Raw genomic sequence first — 23524 nt, forward strand, 5'->3', positions numbered from 1 at the left:
CCGCGCGACGCGGCAGCAGGCACGAGAAGCAATGGGGCGGGGGAGGTTTATTCAGGTGGCCCGGCCCCCGCCTGCGCGTTACACCCGGTGCTTCAGGAAGAACTTGCCCCAGTAGCGTCCCTTGAACTTCAGGTCGTAGGGGCTGAGATACTTGCGCATCCCCAGCATGTTGGCCGTGACAATGCGCTCGAAGGTCCAGGGGTTCTGGTTGTGGAGCCGCTTCTCCTCCTCCTCCTCCCGCATGCGCTGCAGGGTGTCGCGACTGACGGCGGCCGCGGGGAAGGGCAGCTTCCTGGCCACCTGGGTGAGGAAGGCCTTCACCTCCCCAAACTCGCAGCGCCCACCCACCTCGACGAGCAGGCGCCCGCTCTTCACCGCCGTCACGTAGTGGTCGATGGGCCCTTTGCCGCCCCCCATGCGGTGGCCCAGGCTCTTCCGGGTGACGGGCTTGGAGGGGGCCGGCACGCGCCACACGGCAAACATGGTCTTGGGGTCCATGCAGCGGCCGATGGTCAGGCGCATCATCTCGAAGTGGCCCCAGTGGAGATAGCCGCCCCCCAAGGCCTGCGGGGGGGGGGGGGGGGGGGAGACCAAAACGTGTCAGGGACCGAAGCAACCGGCTCGGCTGCTCCCAGGTGGGTGCAGCCCCCCCGGGCGGCCCCGTGACCCGCCTTGGGCCGTGCCCCCCCCCCCCCACGCCCGCTCCTTCTTGCTGCCCGCGGAGGGGCCCGCGGTTCCTGCCCCGCTCACCAGGATGCCGTACTGCCCCTGGGTGAACTCGGTGGCCTCCCTGGAGGGGCCACGGATGTCGCGCAGCCTCCGGGGCTCCCGCCGCACTTTGGGCACCGCCGGGACCTTCTCCATGAACTTCAGCTTGGGCTTCTCCGGCAGGACCACATCTGGCAGGGGGCAGGCGCGTGGAGGTCACGGCAGGCCCCGCCGGCCCTCGGCTCCCCGGGCCGCGCCGTGCGGCGGCGGAAGGACCAGGCCGTGACGGGGGGGGGTCGCCCCACTTACCGCTGTAGTCCGGCGGCAGCACGTACTTCTTGAGGCCGGCCCGGGGGACCACAGTGCTACCGGGACCTGGGGGGGGCAGGAGGCGGCTCAGAGAGGGGCAGGGCCCCTCGCTGCACCCAGGCGCCCGAGCCCCCCCCCCGCCCCCTCCAAGGGCCCAGGCGTCCCAGACTCCCTCCCCTCCTGCCTGTCGTCCGCGTACGCGCTGCCCGCGCTGCCCGCGCCGCCGGCCGCCGGGGACCCCGGCTTCCCCCCCCCCCCCCGTCCCGACCCCGCTGCCGCGGCCGCCCCGACCTTCGCGGGCCGCCAGCGACCGCCCCAGCTGCCGCCACATCCCCGCTGCCGCCAGGCCGGAACTCGCCGCCGTGCGTCGCCATCTTGGGCCTTCCCCTTAACCCGTCCGGGGGGAAACACTTCCGGCCGACGGGGAGGGGGGGGGCAGCGCTCCCGCCTGAGGTGCCCGGCGGGGCGCGGGGCCGCGGCAGGTTGGTTCCGGCCCGGGCGAGGGCACGTCGCACCCCCCGGGGCCTCCCGTGGGGCGGCGTGTCCCCCTCACGCCCGGCCCAGCAGGCCCGCAAAGGCGGCCAGGCTCCCCCCCCCGCCCCCCAGTCCCGTCCCGTCCCGTCCCGTCCCGGGGGCGGCAATGAGACAGGCAGGGCTGCATGCAAGAACTGTTTATTGCGCGTGGCGGAGGTGGCGGCGGCGGCGGCGGCGGCGGGTCCCTCGGCGCCTCAGTAGGTGCTGAAGACGGCCTGGATGTGCTCCCCGTCCCGCGGCTTGTAGGTGTCGACGCCTGGGCGAGGGCGCGGCGTGAGCCCGCGGCACTGCGGCCCCCGCCGCCCCGGCCCCCGCCCCGGCCCCGGCCCCCCACCTTGCTCCAGCGCGTCGCCGCCGCTGAGCAGCCGCCAGTAGGTCTTGTCGGCGGTGCTGGCGGCCAGCCCGTGGATGGAGACCACCATGGCGCCCCAGGACGTCGCCTCGGTCTGGAAGCTGCCGCCGAGAGGCACCGGAGGGCAGGCGGCTTGGCGGGGCCCCCCCAGCCGCCGCCGCCGCCGCCGTCCGCCCCCTCCCCGGCCGCGGGGCCTCACCTGAAGTGAGCGGGGTCCTGCTCCTGGGCCGCCCGCAGCACGGCCAGCAGCACCGAGCCGGCCGGCACCCGCACCCGGGTGCTGTAGCTGAAGTGGGCTCCCCTCAGATGGTTCACGACGGAGTAGTACACCGTGATGCGGGGGGCCAGGGGCGCCGTGGCGGACGGCCTACCTTGGTGAGCCCCGGCCGTGCCCCCGTGCGCCGGGTGCCGCGACGCGCCGCAGTCCAGGCCGGCGGCGTCCAGGTACGTGCGGCCCAGCAGGGCGGGCAACGCCTGGGCGACGGCCATGGGCTGCTGCAGGTGGTGGCGGAGCACCGCGGAGAAGGCCTGGGCGCAGTCCCACTCCCGGGGGGCGTAAAACGCCGCCGTGGCGGTGAGCGCCTGCGGAGGGCACGAGCGTGAGGGGGCCCCGGGCGGCCGCGCCGCCCCCGGCGCCGCCGGCTCCCCCCTACCTGCAGGGCCAGCCCTGTGCTGTAGATGTTCCCGATGATGCCGTCCCCCTGCTCCTGCTGGTCCAGGAAGGCGTTGGCCACCCGCGCCACCGCGTCGTGCAGCAGCTCCCGCAGCTCGCCGAGGCCCTCCGCCGCCAGCCGGCCGTGGGCGCACGTCAGCGCCAGCGCCGCCACGGCGCGGGTGTCTGCAAGGCCCCGGCGTCAGCCGGCCGCGGCACAGCCGGCGGGCGGAGGCGGCTGCGGGGCCGGGGGAGTCGCTCACCCACGGAGAGCCCGCTCCCGGGGCTCAGCACCTCCTTGGCCAGCATGACGGCGGCCACCTCGTAGCTGCCCGTCCCCTCCAGGCACAGCGCCAGGACGTCCAGGCTGAGCTGGTAAAACGTGGTCCGCGGGGCGCCCTCAAGCACTGCAAAGCGGCCGGGCACCGTGAGCCAGCGGCGAGGGGGACGCGGTGCCCCGGGGAGGGGGGGGGGGGGGGGGGCTCGCGGCCGTCCCGTCCGCGCCGTACCCAGGTAGGCCACCTCCTCGTCCGTCCTCTCCTGCAGCCGGCGGAGCACGTCGACGGTGTGCCCCAGCGCCCGCACCCGCCGGGGGCTCTGGCAGGAGGAGAGCAGGGCGAGCGTGTACAGCGCCAGCTCCCCCGACGTCATGTCTGCGGGGACAGAGAGCAGCCGGCAGTGCGGGGCCCCCGGGCACGCGGCCCAGCCGGGCGCCCCGGGGCCCCCACCTACCCTTCGGGGCCCTCTCCACCGCCGTCTTCTGCAGCTGCTGGAGCAGCAGTTTGCAGTGGCTGTTGGCGCCGGCGCCGGCCAGGTTCAGCGCCAGCAGGACGCTGGGGTTGGGCGGCTCGGTGGTGCCGGCGGAGCCCTCCAAGAGGTGCAGCATCCGGGAGACGGCGTTGTGCGGCGCAGCTGGAAGGAGCGGGGTCGGACACGCGGCGGGACGTCGCCCGCAGAGCCCCCCGCCCCAACCCCGGGCCGCCCCGGCGAGGACCGACACTCACCGCAGCCGCCCGCCAGCCCCAGCAGGGCGACGACGCCGAGGGCCACGCAGAGCATCCTCTCGTCCGGGGGGGTCCTGGCCTCTCCGGGCGTCCTCCCTGCTCTGAGCCGCCTCTGCGAGGGTGGCCGTGCCCGTCCCCCTCTTATCTGCTTAGCCACGTGCCTGCCGCGGCCGCTCAAGGGTGCCCCAAGGAGACGCGGCACCGCGTGCTCGCGGGGCCGGGGCGACATGGCACCGTGCGTCACCCTCGTTTTTTGGGGCAGTGCCCGGCTCCCGCGTAGGCCAGCGCCTTGCGATGGAGTCTGACCCCGCAAGCGGCCTCGAGCTTTGCCCACCGCCACGGGGGCGCGGGACCGGCTCTGCGCTGCCGGGAGCAGGCAGGGGAGACCCTGCCCAGTATGTCCAGTATGCCCAGTGCCCCCCCCCACGCACAGAAGCTGGGGCTGGTGCTGTGCCGGCGGGGGGGGTTGGTTTCTCCTCCAGGCGACCTCCGCCACGGTGGGGAAGACGGAGCGGGGTGGCACGGAGACGGCAGCGCTGATGCCGACCTTGTCGCCCTTGGCCACGGTGCCACTCACTTGGAGGGTGGCCGGGCGGCACGTGGGCAGGGCGGGGAGAAACCTCCCAGCTTTGGTTTGCTCTCACCTGGCTGGGCCTGAAGCTCAGCTGCAAACTTTAACAAGGGGAATCCCGCCTGAAAGGATGGCCGGGAAGCTGAAGGGAAGCGCTTTATGCTGCCCCAGCATGTTCACTCTGAAACCTACTAAGCGTCAGGAGGCGGCTGACATGCTTTTCCCTTAGGGACCTTCGCGGCAAGTCAGTCCTGCTCTTGGCTGCCCTGGGGAACTGAGCGCTTTGGAGGACACGGCGGGGATCAGCACGGCGCGCGCACGTGCCGCCCTGCCCGAGGGAAGGGGCAGTGCCGGCGGCGGATGGAAACTGGGCAGCCGGCCAGGTTGCTCGGGGCCAGGCATCGCCAAGGGCCGAGGGGACCGCGGGGAGGTGGGAACATCCGCCCTTGCCTGGGGCTCCAGAGCACCTCAGCCGGGTGAGGTCCGGGTAGGACCTGCCCTCCAGGGAGCGGGTGACCTAGCGTGGGGCGCGCTGCCTCCAGGGCCGGGCGCGGGGCGGGGGCCAGCGGCACACCGGGCCCGGAGGCAGACGCCGCTCCTGCGCCCACCCCACGTCTCCCCGCAGGGAGGAGCGGGGCTCGGCGGGACGGGCCGCAGCTGGGTGCGGGCGCAGCGGGGAGGCCCCATTGGGAGAGCGGCGGCCACCTGACCACGGCCCCAGGTGTTAAAGCAAGCGGGGCAGGGCTGCTCGTCCTCCTCCTCGCTCGCGATGAAGGCTCTGGGGAGGCGGTGGCTGGCTCTGCTTCTCCTGGCTGGCGCTTGGGTGCCAGATGCCCTGGGTAGGGGGCTGAGCTTGGGGGGCAGAGGGGGGTTGGCCGGGTCTCTGCCCTGGGCACGGCTGTTTGCAGCGGGGCTGCTGGTGCGAGCGGTGCCGGGAAGGCAGAGCCCCGGCCCAGGCTGGCGATGCCGAAATGCGGGCAAGCGGGAGGACCCCGAGTCCAGCCGTGCCCGTCCTGCCCGCTGCAGCCTCCCCGGCCCTGCCGTCAGCGGGGGCTTTTGGGCTCTCGAGCGGGCGGCGTTGCTCCCGGGGAGCTGGGAACCCGCCGGGGACCCTCACCCGCTGCCTCTCCCCAGCTCCTCCCGGCCGCCCGGACGCCCTGGGGCTCCGCCGTGCCGAGACGCCCGCGCTTCGCCCCGGAGGCGCGCGACGGTGAGTGGCCGAGCGCCGGGGCTCCGGCTGCGCTCTCCGCTGGCCCGAGTCCCCGCGGAGCCGGGCTCACCTGCCGCCTCCGCGTCCCCGCAGGCGCTCGGCGGACGGGCGGCTGGGGCGCTCCCTCTCCCCGCGGCGGCACCGCTTCCAGCTGGACGCCTCCGTCTTCCCAAGCGCCGCCGGCAGCCAGGTTGGTGCCAGCGCAAGGCGGCTTCGGGCCAGCGCCATCCCCGGGGGAGCGGCACGTGGGGGCCGTTCCCGGTCCCGGCGGCGGTCCCGCAGCATGCCTGTCCCCGCAGATCTGCCACCACTGTCACCCGAAGGCCGGGGCTGCCGGCGAGTCCGGCACAGCCTGCCCGTACGACCGTGCCGCGGACGGCACCGACCTCCCGTGCTGCGTCCGTGCTGCAGCCTCCGCCGGGCTTCCCCTCGCAGAGCTCCCGGGGGAAGCCGGCACTCGCCCCGGATCGCCGTCGGAGCCGGGCACGCCGCCGCCGCGCCGCCCCTCGGCGCCCGTGGCCGGAGGGGAGAGGAGGGACGCGGGTGAGCGAGCAGCCTCCCGCGGCGCCCACCGCGGGGTGCCCCGAGCATCCCCGCGCGGGGGCACCCGGGGGAAGCGCCTGTCACCCTCACTGCCGCGTCTCCCGCAGGGCCGGCTCTCCCGGCGCCCGGCCCCACGCTGGCCATGGTGGCCATGGGCTCCATCCTGGCCGCCGTGGGCATGCTGGGCTGCTACCGCTCCGCAAGGCGCCGCCGGCACCGGGCGGGCGCCCCCCGTGAGCCCCCCAGCGTGGCCATGGTGCCCACCGCGTCCGCCTCCAGGAACGCCGCTCCTGGGAACCCCGGCATGGTGTGAGCCTCCCGCTTCGGCAATAAAGCCGTGGAACGAAGGATGTGTGCGGCTGGGCGTGGGAAGGGGTGGCGGGAGCGCTGGGGGCGCGGGCTGCAGGGCAGCTGGAGGGGGCTGGCGCCTCGCACGGGTGCTCCCGGGTGTCTTGGCACGTGGCCGAACGCCTCCAGCCTGGGTCCTATCCGTAAACCCCTTTTTCCTCCCGCGCTTCTCCGGGGGGCTTGGACCCCCCGTCGCGAGCGCAGCTCCGCTGCCGGTGCGATGCTTCGCCTTGTTGCATCGGCATCTCGCCGTGCTGCCTCCGGGGCAATGTCGCCCGGCCCTGTTTTTCCGCGTGCTGCTCTTCAGTTATTCACTTCTCTTGTTTGCTTCCTCCCCGGCCGGAGCACTCGACTCCGTAACCCCGCACCGGGATAACGCGCGGAGCGCCGCAGGGCCGAGGGCGGTGGAGCTGCCCCGGCGGCGGCAGCAGCTCTCGGGAACCCGCTTCACCCAGCCCGGCTTCGGCGACGGCGGTGGGTTCCCGCGGCCCGTATCCGTTCCTCGCCGCAGACTCCGAGGACGCACGAGCAGCCGGTGCCGCCGCCGCGGTGCTGGGACGAGCGCCGTGCTGCTTGTAGGGTTTCTCCGCGCGCGGGACGAGGGGGCTCCGGCGCGTGGCCGTGCTCGGGCGCGCTGGCGGCACGCGCGTCCCCCGTGCTGGCCAGGTCCCTTCCGCCACGCAGGAGGGAGCAGTTCCCGTGCGGGCTGGGCACCCGCTTGTTACCCCCCCCCCCCCCCCCCCCGCCGCCGCCGCCGCTGCCAGGCTCCTCCGCTTGCGCCGTTCTAGGAAGCAAGACTTTCATTTCTGCTTTTCTCAGAAAACACGTGAGCCGCAGCCCCGGTCGGGGGGGGGTGGGGGGGGGGGAATCTCCCTCCGCGCCCCACCCTGGCACTCGCTCCCGACCCCTTTCCGGGTCCCGGCGGCTCGGTGCCGGCCCCGCTTTCCCGGGCTCCCGAGCGGAGGGGAGGGCGAGCCAGCCCGATTGCAGCGCGAATGCCGCTCGCCGTCGCCCCGGGGAGCCGCCCGCAGCTGGCCCAGGCTGGGCGCACGGCGTGGGCCGGCGGCTGGGTGCTCGGGGTAAGTCGCGGTGGCGGGGGGATCGGTCGCCGTCCCTCGGGCGTCCCCCTTCTCTAAGGCGCCTCCGCCGCGGGGGGGGGGGGGGGGGGCTCGCGGCCGTGCTGGTGGCGCTCGCGCCCTGGGCACGTTCCCTTCCTCGCAGGTGGTGCAGGTCTTCACGGGGCTCGTGCTCCTCGGGCTCGGCGGCACCTTGTTCTTCGCTTCCGGCGACCGCGAGCTGTGCATCGCCTACTGGTACCCGCTCTGGGGGGCCGCGCTGGTAAGCGGGGAGCCTGGGAGGGCTTCGCCGGCCGGACCGGGCAGGCAGGACCTGAGCGCCTGTTCTTCTCTCCCTTCCAGTACGTCGTCGCCGGCTATTACATCTCCTCCGCGGCTACAAACCCCTCGAGACATCTGGTGAGCGGGAGAGGGGTGGTGGCGGTCTTCTCCTGCCCCAGTGCCCCCCGGGGCAGCGGCTGTTCCCCCTCCCCAAATGGCCCCTCTCTGGGGCCCCTTGGAGGTGGGAAGAGGTTAGAACTGCGTGGTGGGGCCGGAGCGTGGACCGAGTCCGGCTCAGTCTCGCCGAGCTGCTGATGCCGGCACGGCTAACCCTGCCTCGGCCCCTCCAGGTGTCCTGCAGCGCCGTCTCCAGCTGCCTCGGCTTCCTCGCCTCGCTGGTGGGAGCTGTGCTCCTGGCCCTGGACCTGGACCTGCTGCGGGTTTCCTTCCGCCACCCGCTCCGGGGCGTCTTCGCCGTGTCCCCGCTCTGCGAGAGGAGCAGCGTCCCGGCTGAGCACTGCCGCAGGCTCCTGATCTACGAGCTGGTGAGCTGGCGGGGGCCGGCGGGACGGGCAGGGGAGCCGGCACGCGGGCGCAGACGGCGCTGGGGCCAAGCTGGTGGTGCAGTGCCCTGTCGTCCCCGCTGAGAGTGGGGCTGGTGGCATCTGGGCTCCCAAGGGGGGGTTGTTTAACCCCATGCGCCAGGACAGGTTGGGGTTGACCTGCTGGAAAGCAGCTCTGCCGAGAAGGACCTGGGAGTGCTGGTGGACACCGAGTTAAGCATGAGGCAGCAATGTGCCCTTGTGGCCAAGAAGGCCAATGGTATCCTGGGGTGCATCAGGAAGAGTGTGGCCAGCAGGTCGAGGGAGGTGATCCTCCCCCTCTCCTCATCCCTGGTGAGGCCACATCTGGAGTACTGTGTCCAGTTCTGGGCTCCCCAGGACAAGAGGGATGTGGCACTACTGGAGCAAGTCCAGCGAAGGGCCACAAAGATGATTAGGGGACTGGAGCATCTCTCTTATGAGGAAAGGCTGAGAGACCTCGGCCTGTTTAGCTTGGAGAAGAGAAGGCTGAGAGGAGATCTTATCAATGTGTACAAGTATCTGAAGGGAGGGTGTCAAGAGGATGGGGCCAGACTCTTTTCAGTGGTGCCGAGCGACAGGACGCGAGGCAACGGGCACAAGCTGAAACACAGACAGTTCCATCTGAACATGAGGAAAAACTTCTTCCCTGTGAGGGTGACAGAGCACTGGAACAGGTTGCCCAGAGAGGTGGTGGAGTCTCCTTCCTTGGAGATATTCCAAAGCCGTCTGGATGTGGTCCTGGGCAACGTGCTCTGTGCTTCCCTGCTGGAGCAGGGAGGTTGGACTAGACGGTCTTTAAAGGTCCCTGCCAACCTCAGCTGTTCTGTGACTGTCTCCTTCCCCTCTTCTTCGCACAGGGCTTGCTGGTGCTGATGATGATCTTCACTGTTTTTGAGGTGGTCATCTCTTCCATCGCATTCAGCTACAGCCTGGTGAGGATGCTGGCTTGGCTCCCAGCAGCCTGAGGCAGCACTAGCGGGAGAGGGGAGGGCCAGGTGTGCGGGCCTTCGACTGGGCCCGCGGCGAGGCGGGGGCAGCAGTGACTAACATACCCCTAGCTCTCTCTGCAGAAGGACAGAAGCTTGGACCATCAGCTGATGGAGCAGGCCTTCCCGTTGCCGGAGCTTCGGCCGCTGCAGGCTGCGGCTGGGACCAGTCCCTCCCAGTCCCTCCCCTCTGGGCTCCCACCGCCGTACTCCAGAGGAAACTTCCCCTTGGAGCCTCAGGGCGTTTGATTTCCCCAGAGCTTTCTTTCGGGAGCACGCTGGAATGCAGGCGAGCCCTTTCTGCTCGCCTCAATCCCTGCAGGATCTGAAGAGGGTGAACGTGGCTCCTCCCGGCTCTCGAGGACAGATCGGCCGGGCATCGGTGGCCCGCCACCCGCTTCTGCACCAGCGTCCTCACCGAGGCGGTGCAAACCTGAGACAAGGGGGAAAGAAGGGACCTGGAAACACAGGGTTTTCTCAGACGTGTCCCAAGTCCTAGAAGCCACCAGGATGGGAGGCAGTGGATGGGAAGGGAGGTGCCACACGCTCGTGAGCCAGAGGATGGAGCGCAATCATGCTGCACGTAGCAACTCTCTTGCCCACCTGATGCCAGTCCCGCTACTTGCGTAGCTTTCCTCTTGGGCTGTAAGTTTTCCCAGCCTGATCCCGTCTCTAGCTCTGTGTGAACTATGTTGAATATCTGAGAGTGTGAAAATGCCTTTTTTTGCCTTTTTTTTCCCCCCCTTTAAAATGTGGTGCTCTCCTGAGTGGACGTGTCCTTGCCTGGCTGGGCGGCAATGCCCTCGAAGAAATCGCTTCCCCTGGGCTGGTTGGGCTGGGGCTCGGGACCCACGGGCGGGCAGGGGGGTGGGCAGCTCCGGGAGGTGGGAGCTCGGTCGGTGCGGTAGAGCCACCGAGCTCCTCCTGGCTGGTTCCCGACCCCTCCCGTCGCCCTTCAAGCTGCGGCGCCCTGATAAGATAAGGAGGAGAGGAGTTGGGCAGGCTCGGGTGCTGCCGCGGGCTCCTGGCAGCAGCCCCGGCAGGGGCAGGACCCGCTCCGGCTCCCACGCGGGGGGCAGAAACCTTTCCTGGGTCCTGGTTGCCGCAGCTTTGCCCCAGCAGCCCCTTTCCAGCTCACCCGTGCCGGGGCAAGGAGCGGGGTCTCGGCAAGCGGCCCGTGAGCGTGCCACGTAGCGAGACCGCTAAAGCTGTAAGACCGTGAAATTCGGACTCTTTCCCCCTGTCCGAAAAGCCCCCAAAAATCCGCAGGATGCGAGGGGAAGCCGCGGGGCTGGGGAAGGAGCGGAGCTGCCGGAGCCGCTGGCTGCAGCCTCCCCCCTGCCTCGCCGTGCGCGGCGAGCTCCTCGGGGAGGGCGCGTTGCTCTGCCTAATGGCTTTGATGGATCCTTCTTCCAGGAACTCGCCGCGGTGCTTCGCTCCCTCGCCTCCATTTATTTATTTATTTTATTTTATTTTGAGCCCCGCTGCAAGCGGAGGTGGGGGGGGGGGGCTCCTGGGTGGGCTTAGCCCTGCTGGGGTGGGGGGGGGTAGCTATAGCTGGGGGGCTCAGCGGGGATTTCCATGCTGTCCCGCTTCCCCTGGCACCCCCGTTGCCTCATCCCCCCCCCCCCCGGCACGCCGCCGGCCCCCGAGGGGTCGAGGTCTGAGCCGCTTTCCCCTTTTGGGCCGGTCCCCGAGGGTTTTCTGGGATGCAGGCGGTGGGGGGGGGGGGCAAGGCTGGGGCACCGCCGTCCGGGACGCCAGGGGCACCGGTGCGGCGTGGGCCCCCCCCCCCCCCCCCCCGGTGCGGCGTGGCCCCGCGTGGGGTCCGCCCGGGGATGCTGCGGTCTCGCCGCCTCTGACGCCGCGCCGCGCTGCGCTGCGCCAATCGGCGCCCGCCGGAGCGGGATGTAGGGCAGCCCCGGCGCTGCGGGGACCGGGGGCCCGCGGGGCGGGGGGGTGGGGGGGCCGTCCGTCCGTCCGGCGGTCCGTCCGTCCGTCCGGCCAGCTGCGCCCATGCCAGGCATGGGGCCCTTGCGGCTGGGCAGCCGCTCGGTGATGTACACGGCCGAGACCCTGTCCAAGGGCAAGAACCGAGTGATGGGGGTGAGTCGGGGAAGGGGGCCGGGGGGGGGCAGAGAGGGAGGGCAGCGACCCACGGCCGCTGGGGATGGGGGGCAGCACGCCCCCTCCTCCCCCGGCTCCTCGCCCCCCATGGGGGGGGGGCAGGACGGGCTTTCCCAGCTCTGCTGCTGTGGGGGGGGGGTGATGTGCAGCCCCTCACCCTGTTATCGGGGCTGGAGCTGGTCATGGAGGGCTCCGTCCTGGGGGGCTGGGGGGGGCGTGCGATGGGGGGGGGCTGCACTCGAGGGAGCCCCTGTCCCCTCCAGAGAGCTGCAAGGGGGGGGGGCTGAGATGAGCCTCCGGAAATGGGGCTGCAGTGACCCCCCCCCCAAAACCCCCCCAGCCTGGGCTCCCCCGTCTCTGCAGCGCTGCCGAGGGGGGGGGGCTGCTCCGGGGGGGGGGGGTCCGGCGGGGCGAGGGGACCCCGACACCGTGCCAGCCCGTCCTCGGGGGGGTGTCCAGCCGCGCGCACCTCCCCGCGCCCCCATCCCCGCGCTGGGGCGGGTGGGGGGGGCGGCAGGGGGGGCAACGTGCCCCACTTCCTCCCCTCCTGCCTCCTCCGCCAGACCATTCAGATCATGACCGGCTTCATGCACATCGGCTTCGGGATCGTCCTGACGACGCTCACCAACGTCTACACCTCCGTCTTCGTCATCGGCGAGATCCCCTTCCTGGGCGGCGTGTCTGTGCGTGGCCGGCGGGGGGGGGGGGGGGGGGGCGCGTGCTCGCGGGGACCCCCGGGGCTCCCCCAGCCTGCCGGGGACCGGGCACGCGTTTTGGGGAGCGGGGGGGGGAGCTCTAGCTCAGCGGCTCGGGACAGCGAATTGCAGGGAAACTTCAGGACGAGCAGGATGCAGAAGGATGCGGGGTGGGGGGGGGGGGTGCGCGTCCCCTACGCCCGTAGCTGTGACCGCCCGCCTTTCTCGCCCCGGCGCAGTTCATCATCTCGGGCTGCCTGTCCATCGGAGCGGAGAAGAGCCCCACGGAGTGCGCGGTGAGTGGCCGCTGCCCGCCGGCCCGGCGCCTTCCCCCGCGCCGGCCCGGTGTCCCCGCCGCGCCGCCGGCTCCTCCGCCGGCGCCCCAACGCCTGCCCGTCTCCCCGCGGCCGCAGGTGAAGGGCAGCCAGACCATGAACGTCGTCAGCGCCATCTTCGCGCTGCTGGGCATCGTCGCCTTCATCGTCGACCTCAACCTGAACGGGCTCTACCGCTCCGGCTTCGACTACAGCTATCTCATCGCGGTAAGCGGCGCGGGAGGCAGAGCCGTTTTTGGGACGCTCGCCCCCGAAACGCGTGCGCGGGGGGGGGGGATCCGCGCCGTGCCTCCACCGGGCGCTGCCGGGAGTGGAGCCGGAGGGTTTGCATGCCGACGGGGTGCGTGCCGTGCCGTGCCGTGCCGTGCCGTGCCATGCCATGGCGGCGACGCTCACGGGCACTTCCCCCCCCCCCCGCCTGGAGCTCGCAGGGAACGGGATCTCCATCGTGCTGCTCATCTTCACCGTCCTGGAGTTCTGCATCGCGGTCGCCACCGCCAATTTCTGGTGCCGGGCCACGCGCCTCCGCTCCAACGAGGTAGGTGGGGGGGGGCGGCGAGGCGAGCGCAGCCCGAGGAGGCTCTGGCGGCCCCGCGGGACCCGGCAGCGGCGCCCACCTCCTCCTCCTCCTCCTCCTCCTCCTCGTCCCTTGCAGGCCATGCTGATCGTGCCCGGCACCATCCGGGCGGACCTGGCGGTGCCCCCGGCGGAGCTGCCCCAGCCGCCCAGCTACACCGAGGTGAGCCCCGAGCCCGGCGTGCGGGGGGGACGCCCGGGGTGGGCAGCTCCCGGGAGCGGCGGCCACCCTTCCTCCTCCTCCTCCTCCTCCTTGCAGCTGGTCGCCCCGGACGTCTAGCCATGTGCCGCCCTCGAGGACGTCCCCAGCGCGGAGCCCGAGAGCAGCGCCGGGTCACCTCCTCGCGCCGCATCCCGCCTCCCACCCGCCGCCCCCCAACCGGCCGCCGAGGCCGAAGGCCATGGGCATCCTCGTCCCGACGCGCGGCCGGCCTGGCCCTCCTGCGGACACCCCCCCCCCCTCCTCCTCCTCCCCGGGGCGGCTTTCCACTCGTCTTCCTCCCCTGCTCCCGCGCCCCGCGTCGTCCCCAGGAGGGGCTTCTTTTCGCCCACCGGCTGCTTTTGAGAAGGGTCTTTGTGAGCGTGTGGGGGGGGGGGAGGGTGTTTTGGGGCCTCCCGGGGTGTTTTAACCACCCGGCTGGCTATTGGGGGTTCGCTGATGTGACGTGACCTGCCGGAGGTCCGGCAGCAACGCAGCGGGTAGCGCGGAAACCCCCCGTCGGATGCGTGCCGGGGGCCGTGTAGATAGCCTGCGTCCGACTCCGTCTTCCTACCTCGGGTTGCACCCCGTTGGCTTTATTTTATCTTTGAAATAAATGCTCTGGTCGGACCTCGGCATCCTCATTTACGGGGTCTTTCTCGCAGCGGCAGCTGCAAAATCCACCTCACAAGCGACGGAGCCGGGAAGGCTAAAAGGAGGAGGGAAGTTCAAGGGTGTCTCCGAGAGCGGCCGGCTATATACAGCGCTCCCGGAGCGGCTGCTCCGCTCGCGGCGATGACGGCAGGGTTCCTTCGGTTTCGCAGTGCCGTGTCGCCGTCGCCTCGCGCCGGACGAGGAGCTGCCTCGGGGCCGGGCTCGGTGATGCCCCGAACCTAAAAGAGCGCCAGCAATCCCTAGAAATTCACCGATCCGGCGGGTTTTTGAGGCGGCTCTCGGCCCGTTTTGAGCGAGCGCCGAGGTTTGCCGGCTCCGCACGAGCTCGCCGCTGCCTCGGGTCCGTTCGGGGCACGCGGGCGCCTTCCCGCCGTCGCGCCCGGGGTGCTCGAGGCTGACGGCGGGGCCGAGCCCCCCGCGCGCGTCTGCACGGTGCAGAAGGCGTTTGGGGTGGAGTTACACGTTTTCTCTCTCATTTCGAGCAGCCGCGCACACACACACAGAGCTCAGCCGAAACCTCATGGATTATTCACTCGCTGTCAGTTATTTCTGTTCCCAGCTCTGAAAAAATAATGAGCCGGGTTCAGCGCGAGAAGCCCCAGAGGCGCGGGGAATATGGACAAACAGGCTGTCTCGGCTCTGATTTACGGCCCGTCACGGCTCCCAATCCTCACCGGTGCCTCCGGAGCCTCCTGCCGCTCCGGGGTGGCCAGCGAGGAGGTCGCTGCAGCGGGTTTGGAGCCCGGGAGCCGGCAGCGCCGGGGTCAGATGGGTCTGTCCGTAAAGCTGCTTCTAACGCCGATCGATAGCGTGGGATTTGCAGGCTTTCAGTGAAATTGCAGCCAGGTCAGAGCAGCCTCCCCAGGCAGCCCAGAGAGCGTCCAGGCTCCGGCTCCTCCCCGGCGGGCCGGCGCTCGGGATAAGGAGCCAGGCAGGGGCCGGAGCATCTCTCCAGCCGCCCCTGCATCCGCCTCTGGCCTGGGCTTTCACCCACAGCTTTGGGCTCCGCGTCCGTTGCTGTGAAATCGAACGTTAAAGCCGTCGTAACCAAAAGCCCGCATGGTAATGCGGAGGACTTTCTACCCGGAGCGTGTTTCAAGGTTTTCCACCGCTTTGCTGTGTTTAGGTGCAACTCGCTCCCTTACAGGCAGAAACACGCGTTTCGAGGCTCTGTGCAGCTGCGTCCATTCCCTGCAGGCGCACAGCTCTGCTTTGCAGCCCAGAAGCCCGCTGGGGAGGAAGGGCCACCTCCCGGCAGCGAGCTGCCCGCAGCACGGCCCAGCGGGGGCCGGGGACAGCGCGCGGCACCAGTCGGGACCCGGCTGGGCGACGAGGGGTGGTGGTGGGGGCACGCTTGGCCGGAGCGCGGTGCTGGCGAGCCGGCAGGGTGGTGGCACCGCCAGGGCCATAAAAAGGGTGGCGACGCGGGCAGGGGACGGGGACCGTTGCCGGGGCAAAGGCCGGCTGCCGACGTCTGCCTGCATCAGCGCGCCCCGTGCCGGGGCGCTGGGAGCCAGGGCGAGGAGAGCGGCGGCGCGGTGAGTGCCTCGCGCCAGGGTGGGGGGGGAGGAACGGGGAGATGCCTTCGCCGTGGGCACGGTGGACGGCGAGGCGATAGCGAGGAAGGCGGAGGGATGGGGGATTTGTGCCTTCCCCGCTCCGGGCGCAGGGGAAACCTGGGGCGGCGCGCGGGGCTCGGGGCTCGCTCCCGGAAGAGCTCTGCTCAGCGGAGCAGCCGTCCCGAGCAGCCCCGAGCCCTGGTGCCACCGCCGGGACTCCCCTTGCCTCTGGCAGCATCTCCGTGGGCTGGGAGAGCTGGAGGGACGGCCAGCGCGCCGGTCCCTGCGCCCCCCGCCCTGCGAAACCCTTTGCTGCTATCGGCTCGTCTCGGAGCAGCCCGCAGGTCTGTGCCGCCTCGAAGCGCTTATTTACGGCATCCACAACAGCCGCTGCAGCTGCAAACTGGCCTCGAAGGCAGGACCAGCGCCTCTCCCTCCGTGTCGGCTGGGTTTGCTCGGAAAGGTCTGGCTTTCCCCTCCTCGGGCTGGGGGCTGAAAGCTCCTCCGGGAGCTGTCGATGTTCCCCAGGGAGCAGATCCCTGTGCCGGCTCCCGCAAGCAGACCTACGATCGACCTCCCGTATGTATCTGCTCAGCCCGTCGAACGCGTGCCGCGGCCCTCGGAGATGCCTGAGGGCCAAAGGGCTTCTCGGCCGGTCCTGGCAGCCCCCAGCGGGTCCCCTCTTAGAGGGCAAGAAAAGCAAAGGCCGCAGCTGGCAGCTGAGCAGGCTCGTGCTCCTCGGGTTGGGAAAGACAGCTGGGAAGGAGAAGGAGGGCGAGGAGAGCACGCGATGCAGCCGAAGATGAAAAGGAAATGCTGGTTCCCCGGCTTTATTTGATACGTGGGGAACATCAAGTGAAGCGAGCTGGCTGGGAAGGGGCCGCAGGAGGGGTTTCTGCACCCTGCAGTCAGTGAAATGGGGGGACACAGGGCTGAAAAGGTTCGGAGACCAGCCAAGCAATTTGGCGTGGAAGGGGCTGGGTGGGGGGGGGGGATAAAACCCACCGTGGGCTACCGAGAGCTGGTTCGAAGCTGCAGCGCGTCCCCCGTTCGCCCCGCTGCCGGCGCCGGGCGAGGGGGACGGTGCCGAGCAGCCGTCCGCGCGTCCTCTTCCTTGCAGCGCCCGGGATGCCGCGGCAGGGCCGGGGACCGTGCCCAGAGAGCCCTTGGCCGCCTTGCCTCCCTACGCCGCCGGCCAGCCCGCGCCGGTGGGGCAGGGGGCCGTGCCGAGGGGCGGCCGCTGCAGTCCGGCGCCCAGAGCGTCCCCGAAAGCGGAGCTCGGCGTGCTGGGGGTAAGGGAGAGCGCCTGCCAGCCCTCGCCCCTGTGCCGCAGGGCTTGCGGCCACCCCCCGGGCTTCCCCGCGTCCCTTCTCCTCCCTAGGGCCTCCAGGTCCTCCTCGGCTTGCTGCACCTCGGCTCCGGCGGCATCCTCGTCTCCTTCGTCAGTAAGCCGGTGGAGATGCTGACCATGGAGTCCTGGTACCTCTTCTGGGGCGGAATCTTGGTGAGGAGCCCGTCGGCCAGGGCTGGAGCGGGCAGAAGGGTATGGTGCCCCGGGTGGGAAGGGTGACAGGGCACGCGGCAAGCTCCGGGCGTCCCAGGACACCCGCAGTGACCCTGGCCACGCTCGGCTTCCCTGGGGCCGTGCCCCGCAGAGGGGGCAAAGCCCCCAGCCACCCCTGACCCCGCAGGGGACCGGTACGTCCCCACGGTTTCAGGGCAGTGCCCGCTCCGTCATGCCCACATCCTCCTCTCCAAACAGTTCATCTCCTCCGGCTCCTGCTCCGTGGCGGCAGAGAAGAACAAGGGCGTCTGCGTGGTAAGCGGAGACGTTGGGGGGGGGGGGAGCTCTGCGGCTGAGGAAACCCTGCCGAGGAAAAGAGCCAAGGGCGACTCGGGAGGGGGGGGCTGGAGGGAGCCTGCCCCGAAGAGGGTGCCCACCTGCCTCCGTGCCGCTCAGGCGAAGGGCTGCGCGGCCCTCAACGTCGCCAGTGTCCTCGCCGCGGTGGCGGGCGTCGTCCTCCTGCTCTGGGACCTCAGCCTCTGCGACAAGCTCCGCTACGGGCCCGCGCTGCAGCAGGAGCTGGTGAGCGCTCCGGGCTCGGCTCGTGGGGCCCAGGCGTCCCGGTGGCCGGGCGGGGGAGGCGGAGCGGGGCGGGGGGTGCCTGTTCCCAAGGGCAGGTCGGGATGTGCGCAGGGGACACGCTGCTGCTGCTGCTGCTGGAGAGACGACCTCTTCCTGCAGGTGCAGCGGCTCATCGCTGCCTCTCGAGGATATTAGTATGCTTTCAGCGTTACCCCACGCTTTCTGAGATACGCAAAGTTTATGCAAGGGGGGAAAGGTGCTATTTGCTCCCTCCCCTCCGTGGCTGGGGCTGTAGCATCTCGGTAAAGCCCTGGAGCGAGGCGAGGCGATGCTCGCTGCTTGGTCTTAGCCGGCCTCTCTCCTTGACAGCGCTTGGCTAGGGGGCTCTTGGGCATCCTGCTGATGTTCACGCTGCTGGAGACCTGCATCACCCTCATCTGCACCTACTTTGGGTGGCAAACCCAGCTGGTTACCTCCGCGCAGGTGAGCCCCCGCGGCGGCCAGTCAAGGAGGGGGAGGCGGGAGGACTCCTGCCACCGGCAGCGCCGGAGGGAGAAGGGGCTCCGGGGAGGGCGATGTGGGCCCCCCCCAAACCCCTGCGGAGGCACCACGTGGGACAGCACAGCATCGACAGCCGCCCGAGGAGCAGGTCCAACCTAGCAGGACCTGGCGCTGTGGGCTGGCCAGCGAGGGCAAGGAGTGACGGGCTTCCTTGCTCCGCAGGCTGCAGATTTCACCCCCAACTTCGTACCTCCGCCCGTGGCGGTGCTGCCGCCTCCGCCGGCTTACGACGAGATATGTGTGAACACAAACAGACAGGCCACGTAGGGGAGGGGGGGGATTTGGAGACGGCACGGCCCTGAGCCGGTCCCCTGCTCCCCCCCCTCCCCGACTCTTCGGCTCCCCTCTCCTTCGTGAGACCTGTCTCTCCCTCCCAGCTCCACCGAGCACGCTGGCCGCACGGTGGCTTTCCGAGCGTCGGATGCGGAGCCCGGACGGAGCCCGGCTGGCTGCATCCCCAGCCCTGTCTGCAGGGCTGGCACCACGGCCCCCGCATCATCGCCTCCCGCCAGGGATGGCATCCTCAATAAAACCCTGAGAGCCGGACACGCGAGCGCCCTGCGTTGCGGCGAACGGGCAGGGTTCGAGGTTGGGGAGATGCTTAAGGAGAGCCAAATCGCTGAATGGTCTAGGTTGGCCGGGACGCTGGGGGGGGGGGGGGTCCTGGTCCGACCCTTGGCCCCCAGCGGGTTAGAGCAGGTTGTTCAGCGTCCGGTTGTGTTTTTGAATATCTCCGAGGATGGAGATCCCACGCCTCTCTCGCCTCTGTCCTGGCGTCCTTAGAGCTGTCTGCCTGAACGTGCTCCTCCTCCTGTGGAGAACTCCTGTCAAACCAATCAATCAGGCATAATTGCAGAAAATGAGAGGTTTTCTTGGAAAATGTAATGGGATGTCCCTTAAAAGGGAATCCTTTCTCTTTGGGCCTTGTTCAGGCCTCGGATGATACAGCGGGGTGCGGTGGGGTGCTGGGTTTTCCGGGACAACCGAAAATGCAATGGGAAAACCAGGTCTTTCCTGCAAAAGCTATTCGGTTTGCAACCCCCTGCCCTGCAATGAGCCTTGCCAGGGGGGTTTCAGGGCTGTCCTCTGCCCGTGCTGGCAGGCCTGGGCTGGCCCCGGAGCCGGTGCCCCGCTCCCGGGCTGCCAGAGAGAGCAGGGTGCTGGCGGCAGGTCCTCGCCGGGCGCCACCGCGGCGGCGGCTGAAAGCGCCGGCGGGAGAGCAGGACTTTGGCAGGTCTCTCGGGGCGACGGCGCGGAGAACGGCGGGAGGGGTGGGGGCCTGGTTGTCGCCCAGGCAGCACCCAAGGTCCACCACTAATAAAATCAGCCCTTTGGCAAGAACAGCTCAGTTCCTTCCCGCTGGCGGCACGGCCGCCTGTGGTGGGGACGGGGACGGGGACAGGGACGGGGACACGACGCGGTGAGTGCAAGGACAAGCGATGCCCGGGGTGGGGGAGCTGACGGGGCCGTTGGGAGATGGGTTCGGGGGGGGACATGAGCCTGGGGGGTCTCCGATGGCTTCGCCTCAGCCTTTTGGCCTGGAGGGCATGTGGGCCAGGGGTATATGGCGGAGACCAGGTTATCTGGGCGAATCCCGGTGGTGGGAGAGGTGACAGCACACAGGAGAGCACTTGCTAAAGCCGGCTAAGAGGTGCCACCGTTGCTTGTTTTAAGCCAGAGCCCTGCCGCCCTTCTGCCCTCCCTGCCTGGCCGGGGCCAGGTTGTGGGGCCGGGCCGCGTGCCCCGAGGCAGGACACCAAGTCGCAGACGGCCAAAGTGCAACTTGCTGTCTCCCGTGACGGCAGAGCCACGTGGCCCAGCGTCCGCTCCCGCTCACTCCTTCCACGGGAGAAGACCAGTCCCGAGCGCTGGTGATGGGCAGCAAGAGGGAGGCGGCCCTGGCTCTCGGGGAAGGGGGCTGTCGGTGGCCCCGGCCCCGGAGCCCTTTCTCCTCCCTGCACCCGGGTGAGGGTGTGCATCCCAGCCCTGGGATGGGAAGGGAAGGGAAGGGAGAGAAATAGGGTGGGGAGGAAGAGGAAGGAGGTGAAAGGTAATCAGGACAGTGGGGCAGGACTCCTGTCCTACATGTTTGCTCTGGCCAAATCTAGCGGAGATGCTGGCCCCCTTCTTCCTCTTTGGCTCATCAGATTAACACTCCTTGAAGGGCACTTCCCGCTGAGCCGGTCAAAGTTATGAAGTGCCAGCTCTGGGATGTCTTTTTCTCCATGTCAAGCTGCCCCTGGGTTCCCAGACGTGATTTTAGTCCCGGGGGAGACCTTCTGCGCCACCAAGAGCTTTCTGAGTTGTCGTTCTCCCTCCGCCCGGGTACCAAGCCGTGCGATCCCACCGGGGTAACCGAGGCCGCTCGCTCTCTCCCCAGGGTCCTCGTTCCGTGGCAGCCCCGGAGCCGCCCATCTGCGTCCACCCTGCCGCGCTGCAGCCCCAGCCCGAAGGGTCTTGGTGCTGGTTTCCAGCCGTCCAGGATAGTCCCATGGGAACGCTCCATAGCCGGGTACTCTGAACGCAGGGGATCGGCTTCAGCAGGTGCTGACAGACAGGGACGATGGCTGAGACCCTTTCCTGGGTGAAGCCCAAGCTCATGGGGGTGAGCGCAGCCCTTCTGCCCTACCGGGGAGCTGTCGTAGCGTGGGGCCGCGCTGGGCTCCCCACAGCCCCTCTCCAAGGTGGCGGGACTGCAATAGACCCTCATGCCTCCTTACGTCCCGGCAGGCCCTCCAGATCCTCATCGGTGTGGCTTGTCTCAGTTTCGGCGGGGTGGCCTCCATTATCACCGAGCCCTTCTTGACCTACTGGACTTTGACCGTGTCCACTGGCTATCCGTTCTGGGGTGGCCTCATGGTGCGTACAGGTGACGGGGCATCTTCTGAACCATGGGGTGGGCCACAAGGTACCAGCATGGGACTCGCAGCCAGGGAGGGGGGCTGAGGATGCCACATCTCTGATGCTTTCCCCTTGTGGCTGGGGAAAACTTCTACCCTCCCTGCAGGGAAAGGAAAGCTAAATCCTCCAAACCTGGAGGCTCTCTGGGCAGTTGCTAGCCCCAAAGCGATCCCTTGTTATTCCCACCTCTGCACATCTAGCCCACATGCCGGGCAGAGAAGATGAGCCACAGGGTCATGCCGAGCGCTGGACACGAGTGCTGCAGCCCCTGCCATGGCCCAGCTTGGGGGACGGGTTGTGTCCTGTGCCGTTTCCCATTGCGAGGAGACGGTGGTAGCTGTGCCAAGGCAAGCCTTCATTCACGTGAAGATCCCTGCTTTCTCTTTCCAAGGCAGTTTGTCGCTTCAGGATCCCTCTCGGTGGCTGCGGAGTATGTTCACAAGCCCATCCTGGTGAGCATGTCCCCTTCCAGCGCTTCCCCATCCATCCCTCCACACTGCCTTGCTCTTCCCAGCACCTAGGCATAAGAAGAGCTCCGCAAAGCCCGCTTTCGAGCGCAGGCAGGACTTGGGTCCCTGGACTTGGGTTTGGACGCTGAACACAAGACGGAGCTGAGGCCAGATGCTGGGGACGGATGCAAAGGTCGGGCACAGTCTTGTGCTGTCGGTAAGCCGGGCCTGTGCACCTCTCTTGCAGGTGAAGGGCAGCGTGGGAATGAACATAGTTAGCGCCATGTTTGCAGCAACTGGGATCACCCTCTTAATAGTAGAGCTGGTTGGAAACAAGGTGTACGGATACTCGACATCATTGGATCTCTTGGTAAGTGGCTCCACGAGCGGTCTCTGTCCGGTGCAGCCAGCCACAAGGGTGGGTTTCCTTCCCCTGCCCAGTTTGCGTTCCCCATTCGGAGCTAGAAGTGGCCACCAAGCCAACGCAGCAGAAGCTTTTTGCAGTTGCCGGGGTTATGCACCAGCAAAGAGCCAGGCTGCCATCTCATGGGCCATCCGCTCAAGTCCCCTGCGTGAACTGTGATGGCTGCCAGCCCCGGCTTGACTCATTAACTGGGGTTGCCATTATAAATAAATGGCATTTATAACTTTATAAACTCCTTATTACTACGAGTTTTTGCTGGCTTTGTTTTCTGACAGTTCAGTGAGTTGAACTGACTCGAGAAAGCTTGCTGTGACTGACATGAGTGAGGAGGCTGGAGAAAGCTGGGCTGGTCAAAAATCACTGGGCTCTGCTGGGAAGGAAGGAAGCAATGGTTTTCATCCATATCTTCCTTTAGCCCTGGGAAAATGGCTGGTGAAAGGCACTCGCATTTTTTCAAGTCACCAGTTGGATGTTAGCCCACGATGTGATTTCCATTCACGCTTATAGAGAGCTGTAGCAGCACCCTGACAAAAGAGCTCTCAGGGCTGGGTCTGGGGAGCGTACGACCACATGTGGGGTGGGCACTGACGAGGCAGCGGTTCCCACCCGGGTGAAGAGCTGTTACGCTGCTCCGGCAGCACTGACTGGGGCCTCAAATGAGCTGCTGGGGCCAAAGGTGGGTTCCTGGCCATATGCATGGGGCTGCCACACGCGTGTCACGATGCTCTGCGGGGCCGTGTCGTCTGCAGAAAGCTGACAACGGGATTGCGGGCATGATGCTCTTCATCAGTCTCCTGGAGTTCTCCATCGCCATCCTGCTCTCCCACCACAAGTCCCATGCTACCCACCACCTGCCCCAACCTGTGAGTAACCCTGGCTGGATCCACACGCATGAAGGGTGCTGGGGACAGGCACAAGCCCGGGTCACAGCAGGGTGGGACTTGGTGTGAGCTTGGGCTGCGTCAGTGGAGGTATCTGCAATGTTCCTGCCGTGCTGGCAGAAGTGCCTGTGGGGTCCCCAGGGCACTGTGCAGCCCCAGGATATCTCCAAGCCCCGTGGTGCTGATCAAGGTGACGAGCAAGGCGAGGACGGGAAAGTGCCAAGGGCTGGGGATCAGGTGGGGCTAACAGTTCTGCTTTGCAGGCCCTGCCTTTCGCGTCCCACGCCGTAAGCAGCAACCCTGCAGGTCTGCCCATAATCTCGTCGGCTCCCCCAGCCTACTGCAATGATGGCTACGCTCCTTAACGAGGGCCCAGCACAGCGTCACAGGAGCCTGGCCTGGGTAGCAGCAGACCCCATCCGTGCCGGCGTGAGTGGGCTCTTCCCTTTCTGTGGATGCTGTCCGGAGCTTGCACGGAGCCGGGGAGATCCTGCTTTCGTCCCATGGACTCCTTGCCACAGCCTGACTCTGTGCATGGAGTCAAACCGCAGAGTTAAACTGGAGGAATGTCCAGCTCTGGCAAGACCCCACCTCGGTTGCTTCCCCTCATGGCGCCCACAATAAACTGGAGGTGGATGGATGCCGGTCTGCCCCGTGAATGGGCTCTGTGCTTGGGGAGAGAGTCAGCGCGGGAGGGGGACCTGCCACCAGGCAAGCCCTGTTGCCTCAGCCTTTTCCCCATCCTTGCTATCCCAGAGACGCATACAAAATGCTTGGGGTGAAAATGAATGGGAACAGGCACAGGGGGGCTTGGAGGGGCATCCTGTGTGTTCGGCACCGCTGTCCACGCAAAGCCTTGCCTCACTGGCCTCCCACCCCTCAGCCTTGGTCCTCCAGCTGGAGCTGAGCAGCACTCTG

The 23524-nt window shown here is 68.6% G+C and overlaps 7 protein-coding genes and 1 long non-coding RNA gene across 10 annotated transcripts; 6 read left to right on the forward strand and 2 right to left on the reverse strand.

Annotated features, from left to right (window-relative positions):
* Positions 1-31: 31 nt before the first annotated feature.
* On the reverse strand, positions 32-1395 carry MRPL16 (mitochondrial ribosomal protein L16). Its single transcript, XM_067295754.1, has 4 exons — positions 1309-1395; positions 1018-1083; positions 751-899; positions 32-564 (listed from the first exon to the last, which is right to left on the reverse strand). Exons 1-4 carry the CDS (start codon positions 1346-1348, stop codon positions 79-81), a joined length of 741 nt encoding a protein of 246 aa, XP_067151855.1. The 5' UTR covers positions 1349-1395; the 3' UTR covers positions 32-78.
* A 233-nt stretch (positions 1396-1628) lies between these two features.
* Positions 1629-4447, reverse strand: CBLIF (cobalamin binding intrinsic factor). The gene is made up of 8 exons (XM_067295752.1): positions 3560-4447; positions 3288-3467; positions 3065-3208; positions 2819-2962; positions 2557-2741; positions 2103-2485; positions 1886-2004; positions 1629-1807 (listed from the first exon to the last, which is right to left on the reverse strand). The coding sequence occupies exons 1-8, from the start codon at positions 3786-3788 to the stop codon at positions 1746-1748; spliced, it is 1446 nt and encodes a 481-aa protein (XP_067151853.1). The 5' UTR covers positions 3789-4447; the 3' UTR covers positions 1629-1745.
* Positions 4448-4523: 76 nt separating this feature from the next.
* LOC136991785 (nascent polypeptide-associated complex subunit alpha, muscle-specific form-like) lies at positions 4524-7019 on the forward strand. Its single transcript, XM_067295234.1, has 3 exons — positions 4524-5340; positions 5434-5883; positions 5991-7019. Exons 1-3 carry the CDS (start codon positions 4900-4902, stop codon positions 7017-7019), a joined length of 1920 nt encoding a protein of 639 aa, XP_067151335.1. The 5' UTR covers positions 4524-4899.
* Positions 7020-7108: 89 nt separating this feature from the next.
* On the forward strand, positions 7109-9905 carry LOC136991875 (B-lymphocyte antigen CD20-like). 2 transcript variants are annotated; one of them, XM_067295363.1, is made up of 6 exons: positions 7109-7310; positions 7453-7569; positions 7650-7706; positions 7919-8113; positions 9010-9084; positions 9223-9905. In XM_067295363.1, exons 1-6 carry the CDS (start codon positions 7227-7229, stop codon positions 9385-9387), a joined length of 693 nt encoding a protein of 230 aa, XP_067151464.1. In that variant the 5' UTR covers positions 7109-7226; the 3' UTR covers positions 9388-9905. The 2 variants fall into 2 exon arrangements, with proteins under 2 accessions (XP_067151464.1, XP_067151463.1); XM_067295362.1 differs by having other exon boundaries at positions 7111-7310; positions 9211-9905.
* A 1187-nt stretch (positions 9906-11092) lies between these two features.
* LOC136991876 (membrane-spanning 4-domains subfamily A member 12-like) lies at positions 11093-13701 on the forward strand. 2 transcript variants are annotated; one of them, XR_010883984.1, is made up of 7 exons: positions 11093-11244; positions 11829-11948; positions 12200-12256; positions 12374-12502; positions 12727-12833; positions 12951-13034; positions 13131-13141. XR_010883984.1 is itself a non-coding variant. In XM_067295364.1 (7 exons), exons 1-7 carry the CDS (start codon positions 11155-11157, stop codon positions 13149-13151), a joined length of 615 nt encoding a protein of 204 aa, XP_067151465.1. In that variant the 5' UTR covers positions 11093-11154; the 3' UTR covers positions 13152-13701. The 2 variants fall into 2 exon arrangements, 1 of the variants encoding a protein (XP_067151465.1); XM_067295364.1 differs by having other exon boundaries at positions 12720-12833; positions 13131-13701.
* Positions 13702-15637: 1936 nt separating this feature from the next.
* Positions 15638-18232, forward strand: LOC136991877 (membrane-spanning 4-domains subfamily A member 15-like). The gene is made up of 7 exons (XM_067295365.1): positions 15638-15883; positions 16425-16596; positions 16686-16808; positions 17067-17123; positions 17265-17390; positions 17760-17873; positions 18114-18232. The coding sequence occupies exons 1-7, from the start codon at positions 15822-15824 to the stop codon at positions 18216-18218; spliced, it is 759 nt and encodes a 252-aa protein (XP_067151466.1). The 5' UTR covers positions 15638-15821; the 3' UTR covers positions 18219-18232.
* Positions 18233-19331: 1099 nt separating this feature from the next.
* On the forward strand, positions 19332-20796 carry LOC136991878 (uncharacterized). Its single transcript, XR_010883985.1, has 3 exons — positions 19332-19371; positions 20332-20556; positions 20682-20796. It is a non-coding gene; the product is annotated as an uncharacterized lncRNA (long non-coding RNA).
* A 46-nt stretch (positions 20797-20842) lies between these two features.
* On the forward strand, positions 20843-23202 carry LOC106495001 (membrane-spanning 4-domains subfamily A member 12-like). Its single transcript, XM_067295235.1, has 5 exons — positions 20843-20859; positions 21244-21304; positions 21549-21671; positions 22475-22588; positions 22870-23202. The coding sequence occupies exons 1-5, from the start codon at positions 20843-20845 to the stop codon at positions 22969-22971; spliced, it is 417 nt and encodes a 138-aa protein (XP_067151336.1). The 3' UTR covers positions 22972-23202.
* The last annotated feature ends 322 nt before the right edge of the window (positions 23203-23524 follow it).

This window comes from Apteryx mantelli, chromosome 4, assembly GCF_036417845.1.
Source record: "Apteryx mantelli isolate bAptMan1 chromosome 4, bAptMan1.hap1, whole genome shotgun sequence".
NCBI lineage: Eukaryota > Metazoa > Chordata > Aves > Apterygiformes > Apterygidae > Apteryx > Apteryx mantelli.